The 18,297-nt window shown below is 37.2% G+C and overlaps 1 protein-coding gene across 3 annotated transcripts in view; it reads left to right on the top strand.

The window, feature by feature from the left end:
• NAA16 (N-alpha-acetyltransferase 16, NatA auxiliary subunit) overlaps positions 1–14,995 on the top strand; it is a gene marked incomplete at its 5' end in the record, with an annotated part of 66,974 nt that extends 51,979 nt beyond the window's left edge. Inside the window, 7 exon segments of one of the 3 annotated variants that reach the window (XM_014590532.2) lie at positions 5,314–5,527; positions 6,526–6,719; positions 8,944–9,052; positions 10,356–10,454; positions 11,012–11,155; positions 12,773–12,870; positions 13,974–14,995. In XM_014590532.2, the coding sequence (XP_014446018.1) occupies positions 5,314–5,527; positions 6,526–6,719; positions 8,944–9,052; positions 10,356–10,454; positions 11,012–11,155; positions 12,773–12,870; positions 13,974–14,171 (1,056 nt within the window). 3 annotated transcript variants of the gene reach the window in all.
• Positions 14,996–18,297: the final 3,302 nt, after the last annotated feature.

The following is an 18,297-nucleotide window of genomic DNA, read 5'->3' as shown; positions in this document are numbered from 1 at the left end:
TTTCCTTTGTGTGAATTTTTGTTTTCCTGTTCTTTGTCATCTCTGAAGCACTCTCCTTCCACATGGACCACAGGAGGAAAAGAGGCGCAAATACACCCCTGAGGCAGGCCTCAGCACCCTCATTTGTGGGGCAATCGGCACCACTGCTCCCATGCCGACGCAGTATAAAACCACAGGCATCGTAGTCAGGTGAGCCTGCTGTCCGCACTACGGCAGTCACTTTGGCCTTTTTCCCATGTGAAACTTCTGAGTTTACCCAAAGAAAGGCTACATCTTAGGGGGTGGCTTTTGGTGGGAACTGTATGTAGGCTTATATCCTAGCCTTTTTAGAAATAACCTAATTTTTACCTTTTTGTTTGTTTGTTCTGCCCTTTTAAGCCTAGGCTTAGTGGCTGTATCCTTAGGGGAAGTCGTCCTAATCTTCTCTTTGGAAAGTATAAAGCCCTTGGATGATATGTGAAATATCCAAGCATTATAGTTTAAATCAGACTCTTATTTTTGTAATACAGCTGCAGACCAGTTGTTTTGTGATATAGCTGCACCCCTAGGTGATCATTACTTAAAAAGCATTTTGCTTATTATTTAGGAAAGATGCATTTTTGTTAGCCAGGACATTCTCAGTGATAAGTATTTCGTTTCCTGAATGAAGAGGCGAGACTTATGAGTTAGTAATTCTAGCAAGACCATATTTAAAAATGTAGCCAATTTTTTTGTGTTATTAAAGTATCCTTAAAATCATTACAGCTGTTGAACTTCTTGAATTTGGATCCCATTTCTCCTTGCATTAATAATTATCTTGCCTTTTTTGGGGGGGCAGAGGTTTTTTTTTTTTGGTTTTTTTTTTTGGCTATAGGGTGTGTGTACTCACCAGAAAGACAGAGAGAGACAGAAAGCGAGAAATCACCTCCAGGGGGGATGGCCATGCCACTATCCCTTCTCCTCTATTCTCCCCTAGGGATCTTGGCCACGCACGCACACGTGCCCGGCATGAGTTTAAGCCACTGGATCCGGGTCTCGAACTGTGGTTGAGTACATGGGAGTCTAGTGACACAGCAGTTGCACCAACTACTGGTCCCTATATTGTCTTACTAAAAAATTTTTTTTTGAAAATTATTAGAATGTAATAAGTAGGTTTTCCATTACTGTTTCATTTAGGTTATGTTTTCCCTTAACTTAGCAATTTTGGCTGAGTAGCTTGGAATAAAATTTTGTAAAAGATTGGTTGTCACAGATTAAAACATGGCAGAAGCCGTCAACTTTTGGTCATGCTACATAATTCTTACTGCTAGAAACTGTCTCTCAGATATTGTGCTGGTGTTTGAAAACAGCGCTAGAAACAGATACACAAAAGCCTACTCTCACGCCACCTCTAAGCTAGTTTTTTTAAAATAATGAATCTCTGTACTAAAAGTAAATAAGACTTAATTCCTTTACGATTATAAGATCTAGGATTTGTGATTGGCAGTTTGTAACTATATTTTCTGTTGTATCTTAATCTTTATCAGATTGGCACTTGCTTTATAATGACAGCTTCTCTACAAAGGAGATCAAGTTGCTTATTCCCTAGTTAGTCTAGTTATTATTTAAGTCTAGAGGTTTTTGTGCCTTCCTGTGAATAAGCTCTTACTGGTCTTATCCAGGAACTCTGAGAGGTAACGGGCAAGAGAATCTGGGTGAGAAGAGAGGCCTAACGGGATTTCTAAAGAAAACCACACTAAATCCGGGAGTGGCTTTCCTTAATTCTTTCTAACTTGTCTTACTTGGTTGCAGTCCTTTTTTGACAGCTTAATAAAATTTTGCTAGTGTTACTCCTCCTTACTGCCCCTCCCCAAAATAAAAGAATCTAGCGTTTAAGATGAGAGAAAAGGAGATAAGGGCATGAGCTGTGTGTTAAGATTTGCATACCTAGTTTTCTGCAGAGAGCTATTTAACCTTACCATGCTTTAAATACTGGGCTAAAATGCGCAGGGAAACTAACTTGGTTTGTACTTTTCAGCATAATTTTATGTTTTATAAATTTGGAGACTAAAAAAGTTAACCAGAGATAGTACCAGGGGGAGCTTTGTGGTGATGCAATTGTTTTATATCTTGGTCATAGTAGTGGACATGTGAATCCACACGTGATAAGATCATATAAAGCTGTATGTACACATTCACCAGCATCAGTTTTCTTGGTTTCGATAATGTACTGAAGTTATGTAGGCCATACCTTGGGAAGAAACAGAGAAGGGTTTGTAGGACCTCTGTGTATTACCTTTGCAACTTCTATAATTATTCCAGGAAAAAAAGTTGAATAAATCAACCCAAGATTATCTTGTTACTCTCCTATGTTCTATTCCAAAATACACCATTTCTTCTAAAAGCAAAAGTATTATGAAACCATAACTATAGTATCCTATATTTTCCAATTTAGCCATATTCTATATCACCATTATCTCATAGAGTGAGTGATTGATCACCCAGGTTTGCCTGCAGCTGAGCAGGTTCCTGAGACATGGCGCTTTCAGTGGGAAAGCTGAGACAGCCTGTGGCAAACTGAGCTAAGTTGGTCACCCTGTTTATGGAAGACAGCAACTGGAGAGAGGCAGCCTATGGGCTGTTACTGATAAAGAGGCGGCTTAAATATGGTTCCACATGGATCCCTCTGAGACATAACTTAAAAATCTACGTCTGCTAATGCTGCTAGGTCAATCTCTTAAAGTTTGTTGTCTACCTTTTTATGTTTCTTAGCCTACCTGTTGTGTAGTATCTTAGATGTTATTATCTGATTATGTGTTCCATGACTTTTAGCACTGCCATTTTTTCTTTTATTGAAATTTAAGGTATTCTTATGGTGCTTGATACAACTTGATTTACATAAAGGAAAACCACTAACAACTTTATCAAATATGTAATCTTTTGATTTTTTTTTGAATCAAGTTACATTTTTATTTATGAGCTGATTTGTTTTATTGGTAGAAAGAACACACTTTTCAAATATAACCTCACTAAAACAATTTTTCCGTAATAACTGTAAACTAATGTGATATATTAATGTATTCTATTTCTTGCCCTCCCTATAATATACTTCTGTTCTTCTTATCTCTTAGAGTATCAGATACTTAATGCAATTTTGTGTATAGTATGTTTCTCACTAGGATGACTAAAATTATCTAATTATTTGGGGCAATTACTAATATATGTAATGCGCAGATCCCCCACCTCCAGGGTAGAAGGAACATGAAGCAGTAGAACTATATTGGTGTGTTGAATCATTCATTTTTTTCTTTGTGATTTTGGAGAAGCTAAAGTAGAGAAGAAAGAAGTCAGAGGTAGAAATTACATGTAGGGAATAAATTGAAATAAAAAAAGGAAGTTACATGTAGGGGAGAAAATAAAAGTACAAGATTATTTTATGGGGAGCTAGGGGCCAGTCTTCTTTCTATGTAAGGGGTTAGTTTTTAGCCCTTTTTGGCCCACAGATATTTTGGAAATTGGTTGAAAGCTTTGCACTTTCTACTTAGGAAGAAGTTAGCTATGTTTATTTATACGCAGACTCCAGACTGAGAATTTCTACTAAAGGTAAATGTAGGTAGGTTACTAGGAACTTATTAAGAGAAAACCATAACATTCTGCATTTGTATGGCAGTTTACTGTTGAGAATGACTTTTTTTTTAAAAAAAAGAATGATTTAACTTTAATTAATTAATTAATTAATTTTTGAGAGTATTTTGCTATAGGGCACATGTGCTCGCCAGAAAGAGAAAGACAGAGAGACCACCCCCCGGGGGATGGCCACTCCGCAATCCCTTCTCCGTTTTCCTCTCAGAATCCTGGGCACTTATGCACACGCGCCTAGTGTGAGTTTAAACCACGAGATCTGGGGACCAGTTAGCGTAATAGCTATGTCACTGGACTCTCATGTAGTTGACCGTGGTTCGCATCCCGGACCCGGTGGCTTAAAACTCACGCTGGCCTGTGTGCGTGCGTGCCCAAGATCCCAAGAGGAGAATGGAGGAGAAGGAATTGCAGTGTGGCCATCCCCCCTGGGGGGGTTATTTCTCGCTTTCCGTCTCTCTGTCTCTGTCTTGGGAGCGGCCGTGCATCCTATAGGTGGGGAGCGCACGTGCACCCTATAGCAAAAACCTCTTTAAAAACAACAACAACAAAAAAATCACTGGGTCTGGGACTTGAACTGCAGTCGACTACATGGGAGCCCAGCGACATAGCTGTTACACCAACTGCTGGTCCCCATTTATTTATTTTTAATTTGACCAGAGAGGGACAGAGTGAGAGAGAGACAGAGAGAAAGTAAGCCACCATGTCCAGGACTCGAACTGTGGTCGACCACGTGGGAGTCCAGTGCCCCTAACGACTATGCTACCTGCTGGCCTGAGAATGAGCTTTAAAATATGTTTCTGTTTGGGGCTAACAAATGGCATAGTGGTTACATTGCTGGACTCCTATGTGGGTGACCACGGTTCACGTCCCAGACCCCATGACTTAAAACTCAGCCCTGGGTACATGTGCATGCATGCCCAAGATCCTGGGAGGAAAATGGAGAAGGGATTGCGGCATGGTCATCCCCCCCCGGGGGGGGGTGATTTCTCACAGTCTCTGTTTCTGGCAAGCACATGCACCCTAAGACAAAAACATCTTAAAAAAAAAGTTTTTGTTTGATCCTTTAAAAACCTTAAGAAACTGAATGTATATTAGTATATATGTTATTTTATTGCTAACTTACATTAAATAATTAAGTCTCTAGGAAATTAAGATTGATTCAAGGTCATGTGCCTGATAAGTAGTTTATCTCTTGAATTGACAGATACTGTGCTTGTCGAATGTCTGTTATTTACTTTGTCTTCTGCCAAGCATTGGGGATAGAGATGATCTTGCCCTTAAAGAGGTCAAGAGCTGAGTAGAGCAGTCTGATTGGTAAATATTTAGTGTGAATCTGCATATGTTTAGTCTTTATTCAGAGCTCTGTTTAACTCTGACATGTTAGTTTTTAGGAAATTTGGAGGAGAAATATTTTATAAAAATTATCAGTACGTACTAATTTCTAGGTTTAAAAAAACCCTGATTATTTTACTCACGTAGAAATTGAGTATCATCAAACCATGATTTGTAGGGAATGGTGATGGATTGTAGGAAGAGACACTTGAAGTTAAACGCAAAAAACTTCATGCCCTTTCTAGTGTTTAAACATGGAAGAGTGCAGGTAAGTGAAATTGTGACTGTTTAAGTTGGTTTGGGGCCTTCTTAGATTTTCTTTCAAAGGGTGGACATTATTGATATAAATGTAAGGGTTAATTCTGTGGTTTTGTTTTTAAGCATTTTTCTGAGATAACCGATGATCAATTTGACTTCCATACCTACTGCATGAGAAAGATGACCCTTCGTGCCTATGTTGATCTTTTGAGATTAGAAGATAGACTCAGAAGACATGTCTTTTATTTCAAGGCTGCTAGATCAGCAATTGAAATATACTTGAAATTATATGATAATCCCTTAACCAATGAAAGCAAACAGCAAGAAACAAATTCAGGTAACTGAAAAGAAACTTGCTTTAATAGATTAGAAAAGAATGCTAAATTTCAGAAGGTCCTTAGCATCAACAATACATAGGAAAAGCGTGTGTCAAAATGGATGTGAAGCCAACATTAGATAACTGATATGCTTTCCTCCCCCTAAAAAATCTTGGGAGAGACGGAAAAAAGAAAAGTCCTGGTGCTTCTAAATCACTCAAATGAAATGACTTGCAATTTTTCTGGAAAAATGAAAATTAGTATAGATGGTTGGTTTCTTTTTCTTTCTTGTTTTTCTTTTTAAATTATAGCTAAAAATAGCTTTCTATTCCTTAGGGAAAAGTAGATTCCTTAAATTTCTTATATCTATTATATTGAAAACAAGAATGCCAGTAAGAATATTTGTGTGATTTTTTTATTCTCTGAATGTGACTGTTTGGTAAATAATTATATGGAGGAAATTTCTGAGTATTCATTTCTAATAATTACATGATGGTTAGAGATCACAAGTGTGTTTATATACATTAACTCAGTTACCATTGAAATTTTCCACAAGATTAGTTGGTGATGTCAGCCCCACTTTACACAATTTGGGTGTTGAGACTGAGAGGGATGAAGTGTTTTGTCTACAGTCATGTTGTGTAGAAGGGAGAACTGGGCTAGAGGTAATTTTTTTTCTTTTTTTTTTTACGTTTAATGGCTTTAATTTTATTCTCAATAACTTCAAGATCTTAACAAATCATGATGACAAGTAGAATAAGCAACTCTTCTAATACTCAGATTTCTTAGAAATAAAATATTAAGTGGGGGATGGTTAAGTTTAGTTCATTCAACATTTACTGGTTGTCCTTTGTGTGCCAGGTTTTGTATTAGTAACTGGGAATGCTAAAAACTCTTATGCAGTTGTCTTTTCCCTGCCCCCCCCAAGCTATAATAATTACATGAATAATAGCAGGAGAAATATGAGGGAAAATAGACATTGACTCAATAGAATTTTTATTTATTTGGATATTTATAGACAACCTGTCAGCCAAAGAATTGAAGAAAATGCTTAGTAAGCGGAGAAGAGCTCAGAAAAAGGCTAAATTAGAAGAAGAGAAAAAACATGTGGAAAGGGAACGTCAGCAAAAAAATCAAAAGAAAAAAAGAGATGACGAAGAAGAAGAAACCAGTGGTCTTAAGGAAGAGCTTATACCTGAAAAATTAGAACGGGTGAGATGAATTTACACTGTTTACTATTAAATACAATTTATGCTGTTTTATTCTCTTCCGGCCTTAAATATGACTTATTTAAACCTATAAATGAGAAACTCTTTCAGTATTTCAAGGTCATTACAATAGTCATTACTTATCTTTGAGTGATAATGTGCAAGTAGAATTGGAGTCTCGGTAGGCAGAGTAACAGCTTTCTAAGGTGTCTTCGTTTCAATTCTCATACCCTGAATATTTGACCGTTATGTGGCAAAGGGGAATTAAGGTGATTGGTGAAATTTAAGAGTATAATTAGCTACTCCCATGATAGGGATATGAGCTGGAATTATCTTGTGGCTCAGTGTATTCAGAGGGGCATAAAAGTGGAGGAGGGCAGAAAAGGGCAGGAGATCATGTGAGGAGGACTCCACCTGCCCCTGCCACCTTTGAAGGTGGAGGAGAGGGGCCGGCTTTACAAGTGGGAAAAGCATTGAAATGTGTTTTCCCCTAGATCCTCTAACAGGGAATGCAGTCCTGCTGATACCTTGTTTTTAATCTCAGAGAGAGAGGCCTGTGTGGGAATTTTAACCTATAGAACTGCAAGATAATACTTTGGTTTGTTTGTTTGTTTGATTTTTGGAGAGGTTTTTGCTATAGGGTGCCTGTGCCAGAAAGACAGAGAGATAGAAAGCGAGAAATCACCCCCCAGCGGGGATGGCCACCCACAACCCCTTCTCCTCCATTCTCCTTTCAGGATCTTGGGCACACACACACACACACGTGCCCGGCGTGAGTTTTAAGCCACCGGATCTGGGATTCGAACCGCAGTTTGCTACATGGGAGTTCAGCGACATAGCCATTACGCTAACTGCTGGTCCCATTGACTTTAAGCCACTAAATTTTTGTGATTTGTTACAGTAGCAATACAGTTTTCTATTAAATAGGGAACACATTTTATATATCTTACTAGATAAGTTTTAACTACAGAGAACACCTCATCACCATGATTTCTTCCATGTTAATGGTTAGTGTAGGGCCAGATTTAGGGAAGTATTTAGCTTTTTACTTTATTTCTGTAAGTATAGTATTTTAAGTTTATTGTTACTTTCCTTCCAATTATGTGATGGTATTACACTTGTCTCCTTACTTCAAATGTTTGTAGTATATGCAGGACTCCTGGTGTCTAGTATACCATCTTGTTAAGTCTGCGGAATAGTTTTATGGGTTTTCTTTTTGGATTTTTATAAAATTATTTTGAATTAAATTTTTAAAATTAATTAATTTACATTTAATCACCTCTTTACAGTGTACATTTATTTTTCCAGCACAAGTACTATGCATGTCAGTCAAGCCAAAGAGATTACTCTATAACTTATCAGCAAATAGCTTCTCATTTTTTTGTTGATTTAAAATTTAAAAATTTATTTTAGAGTGGGTATGTGTGCATGTGAGAGTGAGGTAGAGAGAGAGATGAGCACAGGGTCTGGTCCTATTGCAATCCCTTTTCTTCCTTTCTTCAGCCTGCCCGTCAGATCTGAATGCTGGTTTGCGTGCCCAGTGTGTTTCAGGCCAAAGCAGCTGGGGATTGGAACCGTGGTCACCATGTGAGATCAATAGCTTGTGTGTTGGAGTGACTGGTGGCTGGTGATTGAGGCAGCTAGGTTCCACATGGTTGGCTGCATGGTTCAAATCCTGAACCAGGCGGCTTGAAAAACATGCCAGACACTTGTGTGGGTGCCCAAAATCCTGAGAGGATAATGAAGGCGAGGTATTGCAGTGTGGCTGTCCTCCCTGGGGTGTGATTTCTTTCTTTTCTTTTCTTTTCTTTTCTTTTCTTTTCTTTTCTTTTCTTTTCTTTTCTTTTCTTTTCTTTTCTTTTCTCTTTCTTTCTTTCTTTCTTTCTTTCTTTCTTTCTTTCTTTCTTTCTTTTTCTGTCTCTGGCAAGCACACATGCTCTAGAGCAAAATAAAAAAAAAAGCTTGTTTTCTGAGTTGTGCTTGGGCTTTATCACTGTGCCATGAAGCTGGCTTTATCTTGATTTTTTAGTCAGGCAAACACTACAATATTTCTGTTTTGAAAATTGTTGACTATATTTAGAATTTATTTACAGATAACAGTTATCTTGCTCAATAATATAAAGAAAACTGTGTACTTTATTTTAGGTATGTATTAATACAAAATTTTAGGGTAAATTTGACTTGTGTTGCTATTTTTTGTAAATATATTTTCTTCTGTTTCAAAATAGGTAGAAAACCCGTTAGAAGAAGCCATCAAGTTCCTTATTCCTCTTAAGAACCTTGTAGCCGATAACATTGATACACATCTATTAGCATTTGAAATATATTTTAGAAAAGGTAATAAACAGTTTGAATTCAGTTTTTAATTTGTTATATTGGTGACCATATTCAGTGTAATCTTTGTTAGTTTAGATCTAAAGTTCTATTTCAACCTTCTACGGAGGTTCTTAAAATCAACTTTTCTTTTCCCAGATTTGGTGGGTAATTGTTTTGGTTTGCTTTTCTGTCACTGACAACTGAATACAACATTGGGTAATTTAGAAACAATAGAGCTCAGTTTTGGAGGTTGAAAGTCAAGACGCCAAATGTGATGATGGACCTATCGGTGTGGGACAGAGTCCCACAGCAGCGCTGGGTATCACATGGCAGGAGTTTGTGTTTCTACGCCTCCATGTCTGTGTCTCTCTTATAAAGCCACCAGCTGCAATCATGGGGGCCCACCCTGATGACTTTATTAATCCTAATTCCCGTCCAAAGACCCACCTGTTAATCTCATAATCAGAGTAAGTCTCTACCATCTTCATATCGTCATAGTCAGGTTTCAATACATGAATATTCTTTTTTCCAAAAAATATTTCCAGAGGGTGTTTATGCTTTCCAGAGAGAGAGAAAAACACTCCCAATATTGCATAGTTACACTGTACTTTTTCCCTCCATTTCTCCTTCCTGTCAGGATTTTGGGCACACACATACATGTACTTGGTGTGTTTTTCAAACCACCTGGACTAGGATTCAAACCATGTTAACCATGTAGGATCCTTCTCTCTTTAACCACTTTGCCATGGACCAGCCTCTAACATGGGAATTCTGAGAGAACACACGCCAACCATAGCAGTAGTAAATTATAATATTATGATCAAATCCAGTTTAAGAATAATTTGAACAATCATACAATTTTTTTTTTTTTTACCTAAAGTGATTCTTCATGATTTTTCAATCTTTTCTTTTTTATTGGAGAAGTTTTTGCTATAGGTTGCATGAGCTCGCCAGAAAGACAGAGAGACAGAAAGTGAGAAATCACCCCCGGGGGGATGGTCACGGCACAGTCCCTTCTTCTCCTTTCTCCTCTTGAGATCCTGGGCATGCATGTACACGCGCCCGGTGTGAGTTTAAGCCACTGGGTCTGGGGCTCGAACCACAGTTGACTACATGGGAGTCCAGCAACATAGTCATTGTGCCAGCTGCTGGTCCCTCAATCTTTTCTTTAGAAAGCAAAAATTCTCTGTAATAAATAAAGTCTGCTTTGAATTTTGTTTTTGTATGTTGTAGAAAAGGTACTGTTTTGTTATTGAATATAACACATGGAAGAAAATAACTCATAAGTATTGATGTTGTTATTTTATCATGTTTTCTGACACAGGAAAGTTTCTGTTAATGCTGCAGTCTGTCAAACGAGCTTTTGCTATTAACAGTAATAACCCATGGTTACATGAATGTTTAATTAAATTTTCTAAAACTGGTAAGTATGAAAAAGGTAATGTTTATGTAGAAACAAATATGAACTGTCTTCTATTAAGCTGAACACTAAAGAAATTTACAACCATGTGGAAAAAGAGTAATGTTTATAGTACTTAAATGAACATGTGTCTATAAATTAAACATACTAGCCAAACGATACAAGAAATTAGTACATTTTCCAGGTTGAATAAATATTTATATTCTCAAGGAGCAGTGTTTTTCTTAAAGTTTACTTATTTATTTCCTTTATGAGAGAAAGACAGTGTTAAACACCCCCAATGGTCTCATCACACTGCGATCTTCATTGTTCACCACAGCCTTCCAGCCCACTAGGGTTATGGATGTGTCTGTGGGCACACCCAATGTGTTCAGGTCTACCTATAATCTCCACCCAGGGCCTTCTCAGATGGCTCCAGTATGTACCCATGCCACTGCAGCTGGCAAGGACTGTGTAAAATATGTTAAGCTTAGTAATAAATTCAAAGGTTTTCCCATTGATGTATTTTTCCCCAAAGGACAGATCAAAATCTAAAAATCCAAATGTTTTTGTTTTTATAGTGTCTAATCATAGTAATCTTCCAGACATTGTGAGCCAAGTTCTCTCTCAGGAAATGCAGAAAATATTTGTCAACAAGGATTTGGAAAGATTTAATGAAGATTTTCTCAAACATAATGCTACCTCTCTTCAGCATCTACTTTCAGGTTTGTATTCAGCTCCTGGGGATAAAATTGTTCATGGAGAAAAGTTATAATGTGGTTAAAAAAAAAAAACAAAAACCAAACCACCAAACATTTGGAAAAATGTTCAACCTCACTAATTATCAAACAAACATAAAACATTTTTATCTCTCAAATCAGCAAATATTTTTATTTATAGAAGGGAAAGTAAAGTGTGATAAAGATGTGGCAAACAAATACTTTTATAAAAACTGCTGTGAGTACAAATTGACCCAGCTATAGAAAAGCAATTTGTCATTCTTATTAAGAGCTTTACTTTGTGTGTGCCTTTTGTGAACAATGTTAAAGAATTCCTCTAAAGCAAAAAAAAGAGCTTGAAGTGAAAAGATACTTCAGGAAGTGCTACAAGCATGGGCAGAAGGAGAATGGAACAGATTCAGTGCACGCCTGGTGATAAAAGAAACAGGGTAGGTTAGTGGGATGGAGCAGCAGGTCGTCATTTCAAATGGTGTTTGCTGGAAGGGTTTGTAGTAATGGGTAAATACTTTTACAATACATATGCACAGGCCAGCTCTGTGTTTTATAATATGCAGAGAGCATCATAGAGTCAAAAAGATTAATAGGAAAAAAAATTCACAGATACTGACAAAGCTATTTTATGTGAAATCCTATAAAATAATAAACAAAAGTTATAGAAAAATGTACATTAGATATAAATCATTTAACTTACAGGAGAAATAAAAACCAGGTTTTATTAAAGAATAGTTTAAAAATTTTTCTTATTCGTGAACATGCAAGCATTTTCCTGTTGTTACCTCACATGCTTTAGTATGACAATAACTTTCTCCTTAGGTGTTTTATCCTAGAGTGTTAACATGGTTTTGGCTTAAATACTGATTGATGCCACAGAGCAGCTTATTTTTACATTTGGATTATAACATTCCTAAGGGGAGGAATTTGTCTGTTAAATGTTTAATAACTGCCATTTTATGATGGAAAAGTCCTAATTAGTAGGTTTTGTCATGACAAAAATATTCCCATTATGACCTGAAGCTGTCGCTTGAGATATCGCTACGTAGGAAATCAGGAAGAGATGTCGTCATTGGCTCCTGAGAGCTGGTGGGAGCAGCGCTAGCCCACCACTGACTAAGCACCTGAAATCATATTTTAAGTCACTGGTCAGTATAAACCAGGTAAAATGTTGGGCCATCTGAGAAGTCATGACACATTTTTGCATAGAAAAACAGAAAAAAATACACCATGACTTTTCTGACCACCCAATATAAGACATAGGAGTTAGGTGTTTTTTTTTGTTTTTTTTTTTTTAAAGGTTTTTGCCTTAGGGTGTATGTGCTCACTAGAGACTGAGACAGAGGCAGTGAGAGGGAAAGTGAGAAATCACCCCCTGGATGGGGGGCATGGCCATGCGCCACAATCTCTTCTCCTTCATTCTTCTCCCAGGATTTTAGGCAAACACACACACACACACACACACACACACACGGCCAGCGTTATTTGCAAGCCACTGAGTCTGGGACTTGAACTGTGGTCTGCCATGTGAGAGCCAGTGATGTAATTGCTATGCCATCTGCTGGCCCCAACATAGGAGTTTATTCATTTTTAAATATCTTGGTATTTTAGGTGCTAAAATGATGTATTTTCTGGATAAATCAAGGCAAGAGAAAGCAATTGCTATAGCCACTAGACTGGACGAAACTATAAAAGATAAAAATGTAAAGGTAAAATTTTTCATTGAACCATTTATAGCTACTGGGTGAGCAACAAAACATCTTCATGCCATAATTTTTTTTAAAAGTTTACTTTTGTATTGGGGAGGGTGATGTGGGCTCCCTGGACAGGGGCTTCTCATGTTGTGATCTCCCCACACCTTACCTTTCCCACCAGCCATGAATCATGGCTGTTCCTGTTCTGTTAGGATCTGAACCACAGTCTTCTATGTGGCTCTTCCACTGCAGAGTGGAGCCCTACCACCTGTGCCACCATGACTGGGCCACAACGTAATTCCTTTTTACTTTAAAAAAAGAATTTTACATTTATGTATGTATGTATGTATATTTGACCAGAGAGGAACAGAGAGTGAGATAGAAAGAGGGAAAGTGAGAAAGCAAGCCACCAGGTCCAGGACTTGAACCATAGTTAGCCATGTAGGAGTCCCGTGCGCTTAAGCACCACGCCACCTGCTGGACCTACAACATAATTCTTTTCTTTTTAAAATAATACTGATTTTAAAATTTTATTATTATTATTATTATTATTTAATTTGACCAGAGACAGAGAGAAAAAGGGAAAGTGAGAAAGCAAGCCATGTGGGAGTCCAGTGCCTTAACCACCATGCCACCTGCTGGCCCCCCCACAACATAATGAGCCTTCAGAGTTATACCTGGATAAGCCATGTAACTTTATCACTTTTAGCTTCTTTTCCTCATTTTTAAGACAGGAATTCAAATACTGCCTATCTCATAGAATTAGTATAAAAGTTAGCTAAGATAATCAAGTACGAAGTTCCTGGTGCCTAGCACGTGGTGAGCACTTGCTGTACGTGGTCTGTTTTCAGTAAAGGAGACGTTCATCGTTAGTGATCACAGTTTTAGAAGTTCTCTGTTTTCAAATATATACTAGAATTTTATTGCTTTCATTTTAACTATTTGTAGAATTTATTTTAATATTCTTTTTCTTAGGTGATTACTTACTGGAGATAGCAAGAAGTTAGACTTGGGGCCTTGCTTACCTTCTGTGGTTTAATTTACAAATTGCATCTTTCAATTAAGGTGATTAGAGCTTTTATAAAGAAGTCATTTGTATTTCTCCCTTGTTTCTCTAGACTTTAATGAAGGTTTCTGAGGCACTGCTTGATGGCAGCTTTGGGAACTGTGGTTCCCAATATGAAGAATACAGGATGGCCTGTCATAACCTGCTTCCTTTCACATCTGCTTTCCTGCCTGTTGTGAGTGAAGTCCACGGTCCTGGTGTGGCACTGAACCACAGAGCCAACTATGGTGTCTCAGCAAATGAAATTTGAAATCTCATAGAAAGTTGGCTCCTGCAGACTGAAAGCTGAATTCAGATCAGGGTTTCTTTTTCCAGAGTGTATTTTAATTTAGGTATGAAATATTTGGATAGAATTTTTAGATGGAGTATTCTGTAAGTTTGTTTTATTCTCTAACTGACTCTGCCATTTACTTAAACATGTTTGTGTTAAAATTGCCTGTTTCTAATTCTGCAGTTTTTCTTAAACTCCCAAATTATCAGCATTGTGGTAGCTGCACTTCTGTATCATAATTATGGTAATTTCTTATGACACTAAGTTGTGTGTAGCCCCACAGTTTTATTTTATTTGGATCTTCGTTTCACAGTCTACGTTGCAGTTGGTTTGTTTTGTTGTTTATTTGCTTGCTTTTTAAGTAAAGCACATCAGTTTCAGTGTTAACTATATTCTAAAAAGAGTATGGAATTTTTCTTGGCAGATGTTGAGGTTTATTTTAATTTGCTCTTTTTTTTTCACTTAATTCTTCTTGATTTACTTCTTCCTTTGTAATATCATGGACACGATTCTTTTTGGTTGAATAAGGGTACTCCAGTTTTACATAGGTGATTTAGAATGTGAAGATTGCTTGCCTCTTATGAAAATTTACTCATATATTTGTTGCATATCCATTTATACTGGTTTTAAAGACCCACAGGTAATAATTCTGCTTATTTGCCTAAGTTGCTTTTAGCGTCAACAGGTAGTTTATACTGAGAGGTGCTCTTCAAGAGTGTATAATAGGGCCAAATGCAAATTAAAATCAAGCATTTACTTTTATAGCCACACATTTACTATTAAATGCATTTTTCTGTCACAAAATGAGGAGCCACAACGTAATTCCTTTTTACTTTAAAAAAAGAATTTTACATTTATGTATGTATGTATGTATATTTGACCAGAGAGGAACAGAGAGTGAGATAGAAAGAGGGAAAGTGAGAAAGCAAGCCACCAGGTCCAGGACTTGAACCATAGTTAGCCATGTAGGAGTCCCGTGCGCTTAAGCACCACGCCACCTGCTGGACCTACAACATAATTCTTTTCTTTTTAAAATAATACTGATTTTAAAATTTTATTATTATTATTATTATTTAATTTGACCAGAGACAGAGAGAAAAAGGGAAAGTGAGAAAGCAAGCCATGTGGGAGTCCAGTGCCTTAACCACCATGCCACCTGCTGGCCCCCCCACAACATAATGAGCCTTCAGAGTTATACCTGGATAAGCCATGTAACTTTATCACTTTTAGCTTCTTTTCCTCATTTTTAAGACAGGAATTCAAATACTGCCTATCTCATAGAATTAGTATAAAAGTTAGCTAAGATAATCAAGTACGAAGTTCCTGGTGCCTAGCACGTGGTGAGCACTTGCTGTACGTGGTCTGTTTTCAGTAAAGGAGACGTTCATCGTTAGTGATCACAGTTTTAGAAGTTCTCTGTTTTCAAATATATACTAGAATTTTATTGCTTTCATTTTAACTATTTGTAGAATTTATTTTAATATTCTTTTTCTTAGGTGATTACTTACTGGAGATAGCAAGAAGTTAGACTTGGGGCCTTGCTTACCTTCTGTGGTTTAATTTACAAATTGCATCTTTCAATTAAGGTGATTAGAGCTTTTATAAAGAAGTCATTTGTATTTCTCCCTTGTTTCTCTAGACTTTAATGAAGGTTTCTGAGGCACTGCTTGATGGCAGCTTTGGGAACTGTGGTTCCCAATATGAAGAATACAGGATGGCCTGTCATAACCTGCTTCCTTTCACATCTGCTTTCCTGCCTGTTGTGAGTGAAGTCCACGGTCCTGGTGTGGCACTGAACCACAGAGCCAACTATGGTGTCTCAGCAAATGAAATTTGAAATCTCATAGAAAGTTGGCTCCTGCAGACTGAAAGCTGAATTCAGATCAGGGTTTCTTTTTCCAGAGTGTATTTTAATTTAGGTATGAAATATTTGGATAGAATTTTTAGATGGAGTATTCTGTAAGTTTGTTTTATTCTCTAACTGACTCTGCCATTTACTTAAACATGTTTGTGTTAAAATTGCCTGTTTCTAATTCTGCAGTTTTTCTTAAACTCCCAAATTATCAGCATTGTGGTAGCTGCACTTCTGTATCATAATTATGGTAATTTCTTATGACACTAAGTTGTGTGTAGCCCCACAGTTTTATTTTATTTGGATCTTCGTTTCACAGTCTACGTTGCAGTTGGTTTGTTTTGTTGTTTATTTGCTTGCTTTTTAAGTAAAGCACATCAGTTTCAGTGTTAACTATATTCTAAAAAGAGTATGGAATTTTTCTTGGCAGATGTTGAGGTTTATTTTAATTTGCTCTTTTTTTTTCACTTAATTCTTCTTGATTTACTTCTTCCTTTGTAATATCATGGACACGATTCTTTTTGGTTGAATAAGGGTACTCCAGTTTTACATAGGTGATTTAGAATGTGAAGATTGCTTGCCTCTTATGAAAATTTACTCATATATTTGTTGCATATCCATTTATACTGGTTTTAAAGACCCACAGGTAATAATTCTGCTTATTTGCCTAAGTTGCTTTTAGCGTCAACAGGTAGTTTATACTGAGAGGTGCTCTTCAAGAGTGTATAATAGGGCCAAATGCAAATTAAAATCAAGCATTTACTTTTATAGCCACACATTTACTATTAAATGCATTTTTCTGTCACAAAATGAGGAATTATCTGTCATTAGTTTAACCATTGAAACATAGTATTGTTGAACAGTACCATTTTGGGGGGCGGGATATAGCTTTTGTTCTCTCTTGTACAGAAAACAGTAATGGAATCACCTAATGTGTTTCAGAACTATGTAAATATGTCTGTAATATTAATGCTTCCCTTTAAGGCAAATACAAATTCAAAAAGCGGTATTTTATTTAGACAAACAGTTCTAATTGAAATAGTATTCCTTTACTGTAATCTAGATTCACAGTTGTTGAGAGGGAAAAACTGTAAGATAATCCCAACTTAGATAATACTGTAATAAATTATTTTGTACACAATTGCTTATTTGTGTTTTGTTATTGTTTTAGGCTATCAAATATTTTTTGCAAAGTGTTTATTTGAGATCATAGAAACTTCATCATCTTAAATCTTTTCAAGCTTATGAAAATGTGATTCTTAATAACCGCCCACCAGATATACTCTGGTGTCACAGCAGCTTGACGACTTCTTAGTGTTTTAACAATTTAAGAACTAGTTGGTCTTTTGGCAGAAATTTAACTCATCATGCCACTTTTAGCAAATGCTCTTTGTGTAAAAGATACCAGCTAATCGTAATTATTGTGAGAACGACACTTTTTTTTTTTTAATTAGGTCTTTGCTAGAGGGTGCATGCATTCGCTGGAGGGAGATAGTCAGACAGTGAGAGGGAAAGTGAGAAATCACACCAGAGGCATGACCACACTGCAATCCCTTCTCCTTCATTCTCCAGCTAGGATTATGGGCACGCATGCATAAATGCACACACCTACGCAAAGCTGCTGGGGGACTCAAATCTGTCGGCGTCCACCCCAAGGCTTGGCGCTATTATGGAAGAAGCAGAAAAGATGAGACAAAAGGATAGAGTGGGAATGGGCACAGGCAGCCTGAGCCTAGATAGCCCAAGCAACCTGTGCGGCCTAGATGAACTGGATGTCTTTATTTATAGTACAAGGAGACATTACACATATATGTTTCATGACACTTCATGGATTAGTTGCCAGGTTACAGACAATGAGAAGCAGTTAACAAATCTATAAGGGATTAGTCATACCCTGGGCAAGGTGTATCCCTTGGTGGTAATCCCATCTAGAGTAAATCTCATCTTCCTTTCTAATGCAGAGAACTAGCTGTTAGGTGTGGGGAAGGAGCTAAAGAACTTCTCCATAAGGAGTGTACCACCACACCCAGAGTAGGCTAAAGAACCTTTCAGATGCAGAGCAGGGATTGGACTTTACTAATTGGGGTCAAGATGTTTCTTGAAGTCCATCAGATGTGCCCCTAGTAATTTCCACCCTTGCTCTGTCTGCCACCAAGGTTAAGGAAAGACAAGTTACAAAGATCTGCCAAACCCCAAAAGAGCATGGGGTGTTTGCTCAGCGCATGTCCCCACACCTCAGACTCTCTCTCTTAA

This window comes from Tupaia chinensis, unplaced genomic scaffold (assembly GCF_000334495.1).
Source record: "Tupaia chinensis unplaced genomic scaffold, TupChi_1.0 Scaffold000458_2, whole genome shotgun sequence".
NCBI lineage: Eukaryota > Metazoa > Chordata > Mammalia > Scandentia > Tupaiidae > Tupaia > Tupaia belangeri.
The sequence above is the reverse complement of the archived record's forward strand: the minus strand, read 5'-3'. Positions and strand labels throughout refer to the sequence as shown.